General features: G+C 48.1%; 1 protein-coding gene across 1 annotated transcript in view; it reads left to right on the top strand.

The window, feature by feature from the left end:
- The window catches only part of LRRC7 (leucine rich repeat containing 7), a 53,731-nt gene extending 43,837 nt beyond the window's left edge, over positions 1-9,894 (top strand). Inside the window, exons 18-22 of the mRNA XM_083867315.1 lie at positions 2,625-2,744; positions 4,824-5,042; positions 6,235-6,327; positions 7,913-7,987; positions 9,481-9,894. Of these exons, the coding sequence (XP_083723441.1) occupies positions 2,625-2,744; positions 4,824-5,042; positions 6,235-6,327; positions 7,913-7,987; positions 9,481-9,588 (615 nt within the window). The 3' untranslated portion in view covers positions 9,589-9,894. The remainder of the gene's footprint in view (positions 1-2,624; positions 2,745-4,823; positions 5,043-6,234; positions 6,328-7,912; positions 7,988-9,480) is intronic.
- The last annotated feature ends 6,036 nt before the right edge of the window (positions 9,895-15,930 follow it).

Consider the following 15,930-nt stretch of genomic DNA (forward strand, 5'->3'; position numbering starts at 1 on the left):
ATGGGATCATCCGTGCTGGGAATTGCCAGGCCGGCCCTTGGCACCTGCCCAGACTAGAGAAATTCCCAAAGGAGGCTTCCAAGAGCTCAGATCCAAGGATTTGAGGAGAGCAGGATCCTTTAGCAGCAGCAGGAGCTGGCCCAGCTTGCCCATCCCTGGAATTCCAGGCGATCCAGGGCAGGATGGCAGCACACAGGGAGCAGTGTCAGGCCTTCCCCAGTGTCCCCAACCCTCCATCCTCTGTCACCTCCATCCCACGTCCCCCTCCAGCCTCCTGTCCTGCTCTGGGTCTGTGCTGCTCTGTTGTGGGGCAGCCTGGAATGTGTGTGCTGGGCAGGGACATTCCCCATCCCACTGTTGTCTTTTGCTTCCCAAGGAATTGTTTGTCTGTTCAGGTCACACTTGTCATGAATCCCTGGAAAATCCCACTGGGCATCAAACCCCCAAAGAATGGTGCTGGTTTCCTTCCCCACGTTAGGGATGAGGGGTTTTTTTATGGCATTTCCAGGGTTTTAGGCTGTGGGTGAATATGGATATGAATATATGGATGTCTGTGGAAATTCAGGATTCTGCTCTGTGATATATTCTGGGGTGTGTTCTGATGTGGATTATTCTGCTTTTCTATTCCACCAGCATTCCATTGCTCCATATCCATAGAAACTGTGATGCTGAACCGCACTGAGGGCTTGTTCTCTTTGCTGTACTGTTCTGGGCGGGGGGGAAATATTATTGTTGGGAAAGATTTACCGCAGGGGGGAAATGACTGTCGGAAAAAAAATGCTGTGTATGTTTAGTGCTGTTTAATTTTATTGCCTCACGCCTTCCACAGAATTTGCATTTCCTAAAGAATCCAGGCCACAGCAGTTTAATCCTTGCCTCTTCTCCTCCCTCCTCCCCGTGGCCTGGATTCAAGAGAGTAATGAGTGAGCTCTGCCTGTCAGGAAACCAACTTTAACAATGAATTACGTGGGAAAACGTTCATGACATCAATCTACTCCCCGTAGAAAATGTGGGAAGCGCTGCTTTTCCTCTTTTCCCCAGATTTAATGGAGGTGGAGCTGGGTTGCAGCCTGTCCCAGCTCAGAAAACACAAGGGGACAAATTCCTTTTGCTGCAGCAAATGAAATCCCAGGATTTATTTCCCTGTTTGTGGAGGAAGCTGAGAGGACTCTCAGCATTTCCCCTTTTCCCCTCTGCAGATCCAGAGGGATCCTTCCCATTTCTGGCTCCCAGCTGAAAAGTTTGAAAAGTTCCTGGTTTGGTACAACCCCATTCCCAGAATGGGAATTCCCATTTTCCTTGGGAATTACAGTGAGGAGGGGAGCAAAAGTTCCCTTTGGAATGGGGAGGGCACCCAGAGGGGTCCATAAATTGATCCCTTGGGATGTGAGTGGATTTCCAGCCCTGCAAGGAGATCCTGGGCTATGAATGGGAGAAATGTTTTTCTAGTGGTTTTTTAATAGAAGGAAAAATCACAAATTCCTTTTTTTTTTTTTTTTTTTTTTTTTTTCTGGAAGGTTTTTTGAATGGTGAAAGGATTATCATGGAAGTTTCCTTTTATTGTAAATAATCAGGGTTGGACTTTTTTCACTTCACCTCAGAGATGTGATTTAAATTGGGATTTCCTTCTATTTACTTCTCAACTCCTGTTAAAAATAGCTTTTAATGGAAAAATTCCCAGCTTTCACATTTCAAATCAAATTTGATTAATTCTTCATCCATGTAGAGAAATGTATCCTGATTTTTATTTTTTTTTTTAGTCAAAGCTGGAGAAGAAATTCCTGAAAAGGCAGAGGGGAAGAACAGATAATTTTTGTTCCTTTGCAGCTTCCCATTAATCAATAAACCCTGCACTGTGCCAGGCGCTGTCAGTGGCAGGACAATGCTGGAATTTTGGGAAGCCTGACACCCAAAAGGTGTTAGGAACTTCCAATGATGATCAAAAAATAGAGAGACAGATAATGGAAACTCAGGATGGAGCAGGAAAACCCCAATCCCTTCCAAAATCCTGAAAACAGGAATGAAACAACCAGGAGGGAAAAGAGACAAAGAAGCAACATGGAACAGGAGAGAAAAGGGAATTATGAGCATTGAGAAAACTTTCCCTGTGTGTTGTGACCGTTCACGTTGAGGCAAATATTGAATTCCAGGTTAATGTTGGACCAAGAAAACATCCCTGGCATAACCCAGGAGGTGCTGGGAGGCAGCACAACCTCAGCACTGCCAGCAGGAGCTGTTTGCTGCAGAAAAAACACAAACAGCTCGTTTTGCTGGGTGACAAACCCTCCCTTAACAAAGTTCCTGCTGCTGGAACCAGCAGCGAGAAAAATCCTAAATCCAGCACTAACGCCAGGCTGTTTGAATACCAGAATTTTGCCAAAATTTGTGTCTCTGAAAACAACGAGTCAGTGAATTTCCAGCGACTTCTCAGTGAATTTTTCTCTTCTCTCTCATCATTCATTATTCTCATCCTTTTCTGGTCCCAAACCTCTGGAGCTCTCCTGCTTGCAGGGAGTGTTGGTGGGGCACTGACTGGGCGTTGTGGCAGTTTGCTGGGTTGTTGTGAGGTGAGTGTTGTGGGGCTGGGGGCCGGTGACTAAAGGCTGCCCTGCATTTGTGAACAGACCCCGTCGCAGCAGAGCGGCCTCCTGGACAACGGGCAGGACGAGGTGGCCGTGGGCAGCCCCTGGACCCCCTACCCGCTGGGCCGGCGGGACGTGCCCCCCGACACCGTCACCAAGAAGGTAAGGGAGGGTCCAGGTACCCCTGGGTGTCCTTAGGGTTTGGGACAGTGAGGTTGTTTTATACCATTGAGATTCAGGAGGCTGAAAATGGCTCCTTTGTTTTTGGGATGTGTCTCCCTTTTATCCCATTTCACACAGACCAAAACAAAGACAAACCTCTTCACTCCCATTGGTCAGAGCAGAGGGACAGCAAGAAGTCCTTCCTAGGGAAAGGAATGAATAACAAAGTCACAGTTCCAAAAACATTTCTCCTGTTTTTCAGAAAACCAAAACACCTCAGGCACAAACCAGGGTTACACCCCTTCACCTCTAAAGGTCCCTTTTTAGGGATTTTCCCTCCCCTTTTTGGGGTCCCCTCTCCCATTTTGGGGTCACCCCTTTGATGCTGTTTTACACCACAAGGACACAGACTCTGAGATTCAGGAGGCTGAAAATGACTCCTTTATTTCTGGGCTGTGTCTCCCTTTTATCCCATTTCACACAGACCAATCTGATTGGTGACACAAAGACAAACCTCTTCACTCCCATTGGTCAGAGCAGAGGGACAGCAAGGAGAAGTCCCTCCTGGGGAAAGGAATGAATAACAAAGGGACAGCTACAAAAACATTTCTCCTGTTGACAGAAAACTCCCTGGGGAAGGAATTTCAGAAACCAAAACACCTCAGGCACAAACAGGGCTACAGGACAGCTCATGTCACAACACGGTTCTTCAGAGGGCTCAGAGCACCAGTTTATTGAGAGACAGACTCTTTTATACTCTTTCTTTTTCCAGACATATTCTTTTATGTAGACTCTTATACTTTTTTTTTTTAAGATATTCTCTTTTATATAGACTCTTATACTATTTTTATTTTTTTTTTTCAGACAGACTCTTTTGTACAAACTCTTTTATACTCTTTTTTATTTGTTCAGACAGACTCTTTTATATAGTGTTTTGGTACAATCAATAGGATTGGACATTTAGAGCAACACCTCTCCACCGTCTTCTTACAAGTAAACAAATAAGGAAAATACCAGATGTCAGAAGGATGGTGATCTACAAGATTGTGTTGGGTTCCTCTTTATGATTTCTCAAGCCAGACTGAGAGAGTTCTGTGCTTGGCTTTCCCACAGGTTTCCAGGCACTGCCTGGAGCCTGAAAATCCATGTTGTGACCACTGTCAGTTCCCACACATGGATTGAGGTCTTACAGGGCCAAGAGCAGTTTCTGGTTAATATAAAAGTTGTTCATTATAGAAATGCATCAGTCCTGAAGGCAGAGAGTTCTAAATTACTGAAATTGGTGAAGTTTGAGATTCCCAGCCGGGCAAAACAACCTGAGAGAGAGAACCTGACAGGGGTCTCGGGTTTTGGTTTCTATCTCAACCCAAGATTCAGGCTGGTGGCTCGAGTGGGTCTTTTTCTCTCCCTGTGACCTCTGAAGGCTTTGGGTCTGTGCTTGGTTAGAGAATGAAGTGGAGTCTCAAGGTCTTGGTTTTTCTCGTGTTGTTTATTATTTCTCATCTTACAATTCTCTGTGCTGGCCAAGGTGTTCACAGCAGCTTGGACACGATGGGACTCCCCCTGTGATGGGAGGTCACTTTGATTTTATTCAGATAACTACATGTCTATTATTTACCATTTCATACCAATGCCTAGTAACTATAATAAAAGGGTCATTTCTACTCTGACCCAATCCATTCAAACCACCTTGTGCCCACGTCACTGCAGACAATGGATGTCAAGGGAGAAGGAGAAGAACTGGGGGCACCACCCTAAATCCTCCATCTTGTCCCCCCAATCAGCTCCATTCTAAAAACCCAAAACTAGAAAATCTTTCTACCTGGTGATAACTACACCACTGTCTATCACACATTAGTGACTTGTAATTCCTCTCTCTGTTGGAAGTTTTTCTCATGGACTGAAATCAAAGCCTGTGTCCCCCTGGGCTCTGTGCCAGGGTCTCAAACCCCCCTGCACAGACCCCAGACCCTCTTTCTGGGGTCCCAGGCCTCTCTGCCGAGGTCTGTGACCCTTGGGCAGGCAGGCAGCTCAGGAGCTGCAGGAGCTGCCCGTCCCTGACGGGAGGGTTGCCCACAGGCAGGCAGCCACATCCAGACGCTGATGGGGTCGCAGAGCCTGCAGCACCGGAGCCGCGAGCAGCAGTACGAGGGCGGCATGAACAAGGTCACCATCCAGCAGTACCAGCCCCCCCTGCCCATCCAGATCCCGTCCTCACAGAGCTCCAGGGCCCCCCAGCCCCAGAGGTGCCTCATCCAGACCAAGGGCCAGCGCAGCACAGACGCCTACCAGGAGCAGGTGAGGCACGGGGGATCCGGGCACCGACATCCCCGGCTTCTCCAGGGTGTTGGTTCATGGGAGAGCAGTGGGGCAGCTGAGCTGGGCAGCCCAGGGGAGCTGGGACTGGGGGAGATGGGACTGGGAGAGCTCTGGTTGGGATGGAGGAGCTCTGGTTGGGATGTGAGAGTTCTGGTTGGACTGGGAGAGCTCTCATTGGACTGGGAGAGCTCTGGTTGGACTGGGAGAGCTCTGGTTGGGATGGAGGAGCTCTGGTTGGGATGGAGGCGCTCTGGTTGGGATGTGAGAGTTCTGGTTGGACTGGGAGAGCTCTCATTGGACTGGGAGAGCTCTGGTTGGACTGGGAGAGCTCTGGTTGGACTGGGAGAGCTCTGGATGCACTAGGAGAGCTCTGGTTGGGATGGAGGAGCTCTGGCTGGACTGGGAGAACTCTGCTTGGAATGGAGGAGCTCTGGTTCAACTGGGAAAGCTCTGGCTGAGATTGAGGAGCCCTGGTTGGGATGGAAGAACTCTAGTTGGGATGGGAGAGCCCTGGCTGGACTGGGAGAGCTCTGATTGGGATGGAGGAGCTCTGATTTTTATCTGGATTTTGTCAGCCATGCAGTGAGCCTTGATGGCCCATTAACAGCAGATATCCCCTGGAGGGAGGATGGGTCCTGGAAGGGATAAAGAGCCCTGCCCTTTTTAACCCTTTTTAACAGCTGGTAATAGAATATAAATTTTTGGTTAATCTTGCATTGCTGCCTGTGACAGGCGTGCTCAGTGCTCAGATCCCAGCAGGGCTCCAGAGATCCCAGAGTATTTTATGCCTTGGCTTTATCCCAGGGGTGCTCCATGTCTGGCTCCTCCTGGGGAAATAAAATTGCACCAGACAAATCCTCAGTGATGAGTTTATCCCAATGTTTAAGTGAAAAGCTTGGCCTGGTGAACTTCTCTTTCACAAACCTAAAGGGTTTTGTTCCTCCTTGGAAAGAAAACATTGAAATCCATGCGGGAATCTGTGAAGCACAGGGAATGTTGTGATATCGCTGCAGTGTGGGAAAATCCTGCCAGTTCTCCCAGTTTATTGCAATATTCCAGTGGCTTTTCCCATTCTGTGGAGAGCAGGGGCTCAGCTCACCCAGGGAAATGTCAGGGGAGGAGGAGCTGGGGCAGAGCTCAGAGCTGACATCCTTGTCCTTCCTGTCCCTAGTTTTGTGTGAGGATAGAGAAGAATCCTGGCCTTGGCTTCAGTATCAGTGGTGGGATAAGTGGACAAGGGAATCCATTCAAACCTTCTGACAAGGTAAGTCTGAATTTCCTCCCTCCCTGCTCCTCGTTTGAGAGGTCACAGAGCGTGAGGGGGATGTTTGTGCCCCTCTGTTGGTCTAATTGAAAGATTTTTTTTCGCCCCATACTTGGCTTTGTTTCTGTTTGGTGATTTATTTTGTTGTTGTTGTTGTTTCTTTGTTTTAGCAGAGTGTTGTTGGCTTTTTTTTCCCCCCAGTTAAAAAAATCCATCATCAATCCCATGAGTGTCTGGCCCCTATTCCCTGGATAAGATAATTTTAATTTTTTGGGCTGTTTTCTGGAGGATTGTCTGTCTCTCACTTTTTTAGAGTTGCCTTAGACCTCAATTAAACTTTTACTAAATTAATTAGAGAGAACCCTAAAGAACAATATCATCCCTGGAGGCTGAAATTCCAGTGCCATGGAACTGGCTGGAGTTTGTTGGAAAAAGGGGGCCTTGAACACATCCCTGGAGTTGATGCTCTTGGATAACTCTGGATTTGTGTTGCAAGGCCAGTGAGAACTTCCATAAACATGGGGAAATCATGGAATTCCATAAACATGGCTGGGAAATCGGGAAATTAAAGCTGGGCTCCCTAGAGGAAGCAAAGATTGTGATACACATTATTCCAATAATTAACACTTGCTCCCTTTTAATTGCCCTCTCGATAACCTGTCACCCTTACCCTGTTCACACTGGGCTTTGTGATGTGGGATTTTTGTTTAAAATTCCTCACAATTATTGATGTGATGTGAGATTTTAGTTTAAAATGCCCCATAATTATTGATCAGTGTTGAGGTCCCAGAAAGCTTCTTCTCCTGTTCTCACTGGACTTTGTGATGTGGGATTTTAGTTTAAGGTGCTCCACAATTATTAATCAATGCTGGAGGTCCCAGAGAGCTGCTCCACCTGTTCACACTGGAATTTGTGATGTGGGATTTTAATTTAAAATTCCCCATAATTATTGATAAGTTCTGGATGTCCCAGAGAGCTGCTCCACCTGTTCACACTGGAATTTGTGATGTGGGATTTTAGTTTAAAATTCCCCACAATCATTGATAAGTGCTGGAGGTCCCAGAGAACTGTTTCTCCTGTTCACACTGGATTTTGTGATGTGAGATTTTAGTTTAAAATTCCCCACAATCATTAATAAGTGCTGGAGGTCCCAGAGAGCTGCTCCACCTGTTCACACTGGAATTTGTGATGTGGGATTTTAATTTTAAATTCCCCACAATTATTGATAAATGGAGGTCCCAGAGAGCTGCTCCAGCTGTTCACACTGGAATTTGTGATGTGGGATTTTAGCTTAAAATTCCTCACAATTGTTGATAACTGCTGGACGCCCCAGAGAGCTGCTCCACCTGTTCATACTGGACTTTCTTTGTGATGTGGGATTTTAGTTTAAAATGCCCCACAATCATTGATAAGTGCCAAAGAGCTGCTCCAGCCCCAAAGAGGCATTTGACAGCCAACAGAATAAACCAGTTGTGTGTTAACCCACCTGCAGGTACCCAGACCCCCCAGTCAGGGAGCCCCGTGTGTTTTTTGGGCTGTAGTTCTTGCAGAAAGCATCCTAACCTGTGTTACTTCTGACTTATAGGGTATCTTTGTTACTAGGGTTCAGCCTGACGGCCCCGCCTCCAGCCTGCTCCAGCCAGGAGACAAAATCCTCCAGGTAGGGATGCCTTGGGGTGCCTGGGCTCAGAGCTCAGCCTGAAAACACTCTGGGTGGGGTTGGCAGCAGGACTGAGCTGCCAGTTGTGTCACAGGGGGATTTAATGTTGATTTACAGTTGGTGCCCAAAGCAGGTTTTGTCCTGGTTGGAATCAAAATGGGTGGGGAGGGAAGGGATTGTCCCCTGGGCTGGGGCAGCTCCAAACCAGAGCCTGGGGGCTGGAGAGTGTCCAGGGAAGGGAAAAGAGCTGGGGAAGGGTCTGGAGCCCCAGGAGGGGCTGAGGGAGCTGGGGAAGGGTCTGGAGCCCCAGGAGGGGCTGAGGGAGCTGGGAAGGGGCTCAGCCTGGAGAAAAGGAGGCTCAGGGGGGACCTTGTGGCTCTGCACAAGTCCCTGCCAGGAGGGGACAGCCGGGGGGGATTTGGGATCTGCTCCCAGGGAACAGGGACAGGAGGAGAGGGAACGGCCTCAGGCTGGGCCAGGGGAGGCTCAGGGTGGAGGAATTTCCCCATGGAAAGGGAGCTCAAATCCTGTGGTTTCTTTGGGGATCAAATTTCTCCCACTTTTCCTGCTGAGGTGTGCCCTCCCAGTCATCCCCAGAGAATCCCAAAATCCCAGAATTCCTGGGCTGGAAAAGACCTCCAAGATCATCAAGCCCAACCCATCCCCAACCCCTCAACCAAACCATGGAGTGCCACATCCAGCCTTGTTTTAAACAAAACTCCACCACCTCCCTGGGCAGACCATTCCAGAACTTTATCACTTTTTCCTTTTTATCCAATTTATATTTCCCTTGGCACAGATTAAGGCTGTGCCAGGACCACCCTGATCAGCCCCTTTGTCCCCCCTCAGTCCAGATTCTCCTCTCTGGGGTCTGTCCCTGTTTGTGCCACTTGTTTTCCATGCTGGACGTGCCACCAGTTGCTGCTGGGGCTGGGTGGATCCATCTCCCACCCCATCCTTGGCCCTCTGTCCCCAAATCTGCCCCAGGATCCCCCAAATATCCTTGAGATCCCTCCCAGCCCACAGTGCAGAATTTTAGTGCAGAATTTAGATTTTTTTTAATTCTAAAATTTTAGAATTTTAGAATTTTTCCCATTCATGCCTGGGTTTGGCACAGCTCTGGATGTGTTTGGAGTTTTCCCTGCCTGGAGTTTGAATTTTTCTTTCCCAGAGGAAAGATATTTTATTTTATTGTATTGGGGGGTTAATGGGGTTGTGGTCAGAGCCCAGAGTTGTCCCAGAATCACAGCAGGATTTTTGTGGGAATTAAATCATTCCAGCCCAGCCTTGAGCCACCCCAGAGAGGAAAAGAGAAATTTATGCTTTGTGCTCATGAGAAATCCTCATTATTTATTAACTTAACACTATTAAAATTACACTATTTTATTCATTATTTATTTCAGCCTTGCTTTTAATTGCTAAACATCCTTTTTTTTTTTCCCCAAAAAAACCAATCCACTAAAGCCTCTTCCCTTGTGCTCTCCCTGCTGCAGGCCAATGGACACAGCTTTGTACACCTGGAACACGAGAAGGCTGTGCTCCTACTGAAGAGTTTCCAGAACACAGTAGACTTAGTTATCCAACGTGAGCTTACTGTCTAAATATTTTTTTATAAATAGTAAATATGTCTAGCCAGATCTAAGGTTCAAACGAGATTTATACATAGGAAACCAATTTTTTTTTTCTTTTTTTTTTCTTTTTTTTTTTTTTTTGCCAATTGCTGGACCAATGGCAAACAGTAGTGCCAAATGTATAATAATACTCTATGTTAGTACCAATCATCGGGAGGAAATATAAGAATTAACTCTATAAATATATTGTTCATGTGGCTCCGTATTAGTTTTACTCGTCAGCCCTCTGGCTGTGCATTGGTGCGTTTTTTTTAAAAAAAACCGAGTTTTCCTTCTTAAAAGTCAATTTCATATGATTTCAAAAACACAAGAAGCACATATACAAGTCCTTTAGGAATTCTGCTGTCCATCAGAAACACTGCCTCAAAGTTGTATATGCCTTTATAAAGATGAAATATATTAACCTGTACTTCCCATGAAATATTTCTATCATGTCGCATACGAAAAGTATAGAGAAGAAAATATTTTCATAAACACCTCAAAGAAAGTATATATTAAATTAAATTTAATAATGTTCGTTTATTTTCAATGCAAAGATATTCTATGCCTTATGAAAATACCTGTACATATGCCGTGTGTATAGCTGGCTCCGTAGGGATCAGGAACAATTCACTATACAGGGTGAGAGACTTCTCCAATTGTAAACTCTGGGACCTCGGGACAAGGAACCCATGTGGGAACGGGAAAACTCCCTCTGGAGTGGGAAAACTCCCTCTGGAATGGGAAAACTCCCTCTGGAATGGATTAAACTCGCTCTGGAATGGGTTAATTCCCTCTGGAATGGATTAACTCACTCTGGAATGGATTAAACACCCTCTGGAATGGGTTAAACTCCCTCTGGAATGGGAAAACGCCCTCTGGAGTGGGTTAAATTCCCTCTGGAATGGGTGGACTCCCTCTGGAATGGGTGAACTCCCTCTGGAGTGGGAAAATGCCTCTGGAGTGGGTTAAACTTCCTCTGGAATGGGTGAATTCCCTGTGGAATGGATTAAACTCGCTCTGGAATGGGATAACTCACTCTTGAACAGTTTAACTCCCTCTGGAATGGGATAACTCCCTCTGGAATGGGATAATTCCCTCTGGAATGAGTGAATTCCCTCTGGAATGGATTAAACTCCCTCTGGAATGGGATAACTCACTCTGGAATGGGTTAACTCCCTCTGGAATGAGTTAAATTCCCTCTGGAATGGGTTAACTCCCTTTGCTTTGGCTCTTCCCTCGATTCCATGTGCACACACTACAGGAGAACACCGAGGACAGGCAGGTTTGGCTCACGGATGGAGGAAGGTTGTGATGGTGGCAGTAAAACTCCTTTTGTTGCTGCTAATTTTACTCTTTTAATTTTTCCATTTCAGACTCCCCCATTGACATTGTTGTGTATTTTTACCCCCCCAACCCCTGCTCCAGGCCCTGCTCGGGATATTCCCATGGGTGAGGCTTTCTGGGATCCTTGACTGGAGCCCTGGGAAGGGATGGCTGCAGGTGTCACACCCCAGGGAGCAGCAGTGACCCCGAGCCAGCCTGGGAGGAGCATTCCCAGTGCAGGGTCAGTGGGACAACCCCAAATCCTGGGGCTGCTCCCAGTGGAGAATCCCAAAGCCCAGACTGTGCCCAGCTGCTTCAGGGTCCAGCCTGGTTATCCCTGCCAGCAAAATGGGAAAACACAGGGAAAGCTCCCTGCAGGTGTTTCCAGGGGATCCCTGGAGCCATGACCGGGGGCTGAGGGACAGCTGGTTCTGGGACCACCTGCACCATTCCCCCCAAAATCCCAGAGCTGAGGGTGCAGCCACAGCCAGGCTGCTGAATGTTCCACTTCCCCAAGAATTCCCAAACTTTTTCTCTCTGGCTGTGGGAACCTGGGGAGCCTCCAGGACCCTCCACCCCAATAATTTCCCATTTTCCCAGTGCCAGCTCCCACTTCCTACCCAGGTGATGGGAAACCAGGAAAAGTTCTCAGCCAGTTGTTCCCAACAGCGACCATTTAACATCCTCAAATCCAGTTTCATGTTTTCCCAGGTATTTTTTAAACACATCCACCTCTGCACTTGTGTTTGGTGGCAGTGCCAGCCCTGGGAGGGGACAGGCAGGACAAGGCTGAGGGTGAATGAGGCAGCTGAGAGCAGAGCCATGGAAATCCAGGGAAAAAAAAAATCTGTGTAGGAAATGTCCAGGAGGTTGGTTTGCTGTTGGTAGTGAGCACTTGGAGTGAAAAGATGTTGTTTGGTTAAAACCCTTCCCAGGGCCTGAAGGGGCTCCAGGAGAGCTGGAAAGGGACTGGGGACAAGGGATGGAGGGACAGGACACAGGGAATGGATCCCACTGCCAGAGGGCAGGGCTGGATGGGAGATTGGGCAGGAATTGTTCCCTGGGAGGGTGGGGAGGGACTGGGATGGAAATTCCAGATTTGCTGTGCCTGCCCCTGGATCCCTGGAAATGTCCAAGGCCAGGCTGGACATTGGGACAGTGGGAGGTGTCCCTGCCATGGCTGGGGTGGCACTGGAGGGGATTTAAGGTCCCAGCCCACTCTGGGGTGCTGTGCCCCCTCTGGGCTGTAATTAGCACTGAATTAATGACCTGCTGCAATCAGACAAGCCCCTGGCCAGCCGTGTGTGCAGAGCTCTGATGGGACAGGGAATGAAGGGAATGCAGGGAATGCAAGGACAGGGAATGCAGGGACAGGGAATAAAAGGACAGGGAATACAAACCCAGGGAAATGAACCCCAGCCGTGGGAGCAGCTCAGGGGAAGGGTCAGGGGTTTATTCCCACGAAATGCCCATGGATGAGGGACAGGGCTGGGACACTGTGGGACTCTGTGACCCCCTGGCCAGGCAGAGCCTGTCCTGCAGCAGCAGAGTTGGGGACAGGTCCCAAAATGACACAGGGGGTGACAGAGCTGCAGGGTCCCCACCCAAATCCTGGCAGGATTTGGACATAAATAAACACAGAATGAGGAAAAACTCCTTTCCCTGAACACCCCAGAGCAGGGCTGGGATTTCCCTCTCTGGCTTCACCCCAACCCCACTGGACACTCAGTGCCCCCTGCCCCAGGCTGGACTCTGATGTCCAGAGGTCCCTCCTGTGATTCTGAGAACTGGTGGGATGTCACAGCTAGAATTTCCAAAGGAAATTGGGGATGTCGTGTGCAGTGGGAGCTCCCTGCCCGTGCCCCATCCCTCGCCATCCCTTGGGAAGAGCTGGGGCTGTTCCTGGGCAGGGCAGGGCATCCCCAGCTCAGCTTTTCAGGGCAGAAATTTTGGGCAGGATGGAGCTGGCCCAGCCCTGGAGCCACAGGCGGGCACAGCCAAGGTGCCACCACCACCCACCCAACCCCAAAAGGCAAATCCTGGAATTTCAAACCAAAAAAAAAAAAATAAAAATATATATATATATATATATATATAAATAAATAAAATAAATAACACCAAACCCAAAAAAAGCTTTTTGCCAATCCTCTCCCTGGCCTATTGCAGCTGATTAAATGGATTTGACTGAGTGGCACCATGGTCTGGGTCAGGATTTCTGGGATTTCAGGCACTGGATGTGTCCCTTGGGTGGTGGTGGCTTTGTCCCCTCCCTTCCCTTCCCTTCCCTGGGCAGGGCACTCGCTCATCACTTCGGTTTTCTACCTGTGAGTACTGTAATCCAGTTCAGAACCAACAGCTTCCTTTAGTAAAAGATTTTACCATTTTATATTAAAAAAAAAAAAGTTTAAAAAAAAAAAAAAAAAAGACATGTTTAATTATGATGGAGATATGGCTGTATTGTAATTAATATTTTGAGATAATTGTGATTTTGAGCTTAAATTATATACAGAAATGGTCATTTTTGTATGTGTTCAAAGATTGCTATATTCCAGATGACTGTACTTTTCAGTTGAATTCCAGTATCCATGTAAATAAAGCTGAATGAGGAAAATATTTACTACTTTATTAACATAGATTGTGAATGTACTTCATGTTTTTTGCAGTTATAAAGACTTACTGAACTTGAAGGAGAGGAAATAAAAAAAAAAAAAGCTGCTTCATTTTATGTGCAAAAAAAAAAAAAAAAAGGTACTTCAAAAAAAAAAAAAATCTATTTTAAATCTATTGATTGAGTGCAATCAGCTCCTGTCCCTTGGCACAGGCAGGTTTGTCCCCTCCCCATGCCCTGGAGCTGGGTGGGGTTTTGCTGCATTTTGCAGGATGCAAATGCAAATTTTTCCTTCTGTGCAGAGGGAGCCCGGGGGACTGAACCGATGCTGTGCAGTGCAGCAGAGCCATTTTCGGCTTTGCTGCACCCGCCTTTTTCAGTATTTCCAAAAAATAATAATAAAAAAAAAGTGTTTTGAATAACATTAAAAAAAGTCTCTTTATTGTATAAATAATAAAAACGTCACCTTATTGTAAGGCCTTCGGGTGGTTTTTTTTGGTGGTTTTGGTTTTGTTTGGTTTTGTTTTTTTTTTTTAATTTTTTTTTTTTCAGGCAGAATTGAGGTTTCAGAGGGTGGGGAAGGGGAGGGGGAGCTGCTGGGAATGAGCCTGAAAAATTGGGAAATTCCCATCTGGGATTCTCCTGGTCCAGCTGCAGCCACTGGGAGACAAATATGGAAAAGGAGTGGCAGAAATGGGGAAGAAAACTCAGGTTTGGGGGCAAATATGGATGGACAAATGTATGGAAGGAATGGATGAAAGGAGAAAATGCATGGAAATAAAAATGTATGGAAGGAGAAATGCATGGAGGAAATGTATGGAAGGATAAATGCATGGAAGGAATGGATGAAAAGATAAATGTATGGAAATAAAACTGCATGGAAGGATAAATGTATGGAAGGATAAATGCATGGAGGAAATGGATGAAAGGACAAAATGCATGAAGGATAAAATGTATGTAAACAAAATAGGGGGCAGGGGGTGAGGCCAGCAGCAGTTCCATCCCCCAGGGAGCTGCAGAAGTGCCCCCAGAGCTCCAGGTGTCCCCTGCTGTCACTGCACACAGACACTGTCACTATTTCCCACAGGACAGATCCTGCCCTTCCCATTCCCACTGCCCCAAAACCCTTTTCCCAGCCAGGTCAGAGCCTCCCATTCCCTGCAGCCAGGACCAGCTCTGGGCCCCTCCTTGGGGAGCTGCCTGAGCCCCCTGAGCCATCCCTGCTCCAGCTGGAAGGCAATTCCCACACCTGGAGAGCTGAGGGGGAGCTCAGAGTGTTTTATGTTCATCTGGACACGTTCAAAACCTGGGAATTTTAGTGTGGAACTGTGTAAAATCCTGCTGTACTGCAGAACCTGCAGGGCTGTGTCCATGAGAGACCCTGAGAGGCTGGAGAGTGTCCAGGGCAGGGAACAGAGCTGGGGAAGGGTCTGGAGCCCCAGGAGGGGCTGAGGGAGCTGGGGAAGGGTCTGGAGCCCCAGGAGGGGCTGAGGGAGCTGGGGAAGGGTCTGGAGCCCCAGGAGGGGCTGAGGGAGCTGGGGAAGGGTCTGGAGCCCCAGGAGGGGCTGAGGGAGCTGGGAAGGGGCTCAGCCTGGAGAAAAGGAGGCTCAGGGGGGACCTTGTGGCTCTGCACAAGTCCCTGCCAGGAGGGGACAGCCGGGGGGGATTTGGGATCTGCTCCCGGGGAACAGGGACAGGAGGAGAGGGAACGGCCCCAGGCTGGGCCAGGGGAGGTTGAGGTTGGTCCCAGCAGGAATTTCCCCATGGAAAGGGAGCTCAGGCTTTGGCAGGTTTGGAGCCCCACCCACAGGGCAGCACTGTCACCATTGCAGGTACCACCTGCAGGACACCTTGATGTGTGAACAGGAGTTTTTGATGTCCCCGTGTACAAAGCTCAGTGACAGCCTGAAGGACCCAAAGCAGACATTTATTTATTGTCTCTGTGCAGCACCAGCCCCATTCTCACCCAGGGGAGCCCTGCACACACCTGGGGCACCTCTCACCACCTCACAGCTCAAACACTCACACCAGGGGCAGATCTGGGGACAGCAGTGACACAAGATAAAAAAAGGATAAAAAAGCCACAGTGTTCCCTTCTGCCTTTGGCCCCAGTGCTCTGATGGTGACAATCCTCCTCCAAGCCCAGCTGAGCTGCAGGAAGCACCGTGCCTGTGCTGAAGGCAGCTTTCCTTGCTGCCCACTATTACAGTGTAAACAGAGTGTGGGATGCAGAAATCCCTGCTGGAACATGCAGAGGGCAGGGAATGTTTCACAGCTGGGTTCAAAGTCCAGGCAAACTCCCAGCATGGAGAAGGATGGAAGCAGTGGAGGCCAGGGGTGCTGGTGGGACAGGAGGTACCTGGCTGCTCCTGTGGTGCTGGAATGTGGCTCTGCAGGTA

Source organism: Zosterops lateralis (genome assembly GCF_965231275.1).
Source record: "Zosterops lateralis genome assembly, chromosome: 9".
NCBI lineage: Eukaryota > Metazoa > Chordata > Aves > Passeriformes > Zosteropidae > Zosterops > Zosterops lateralis.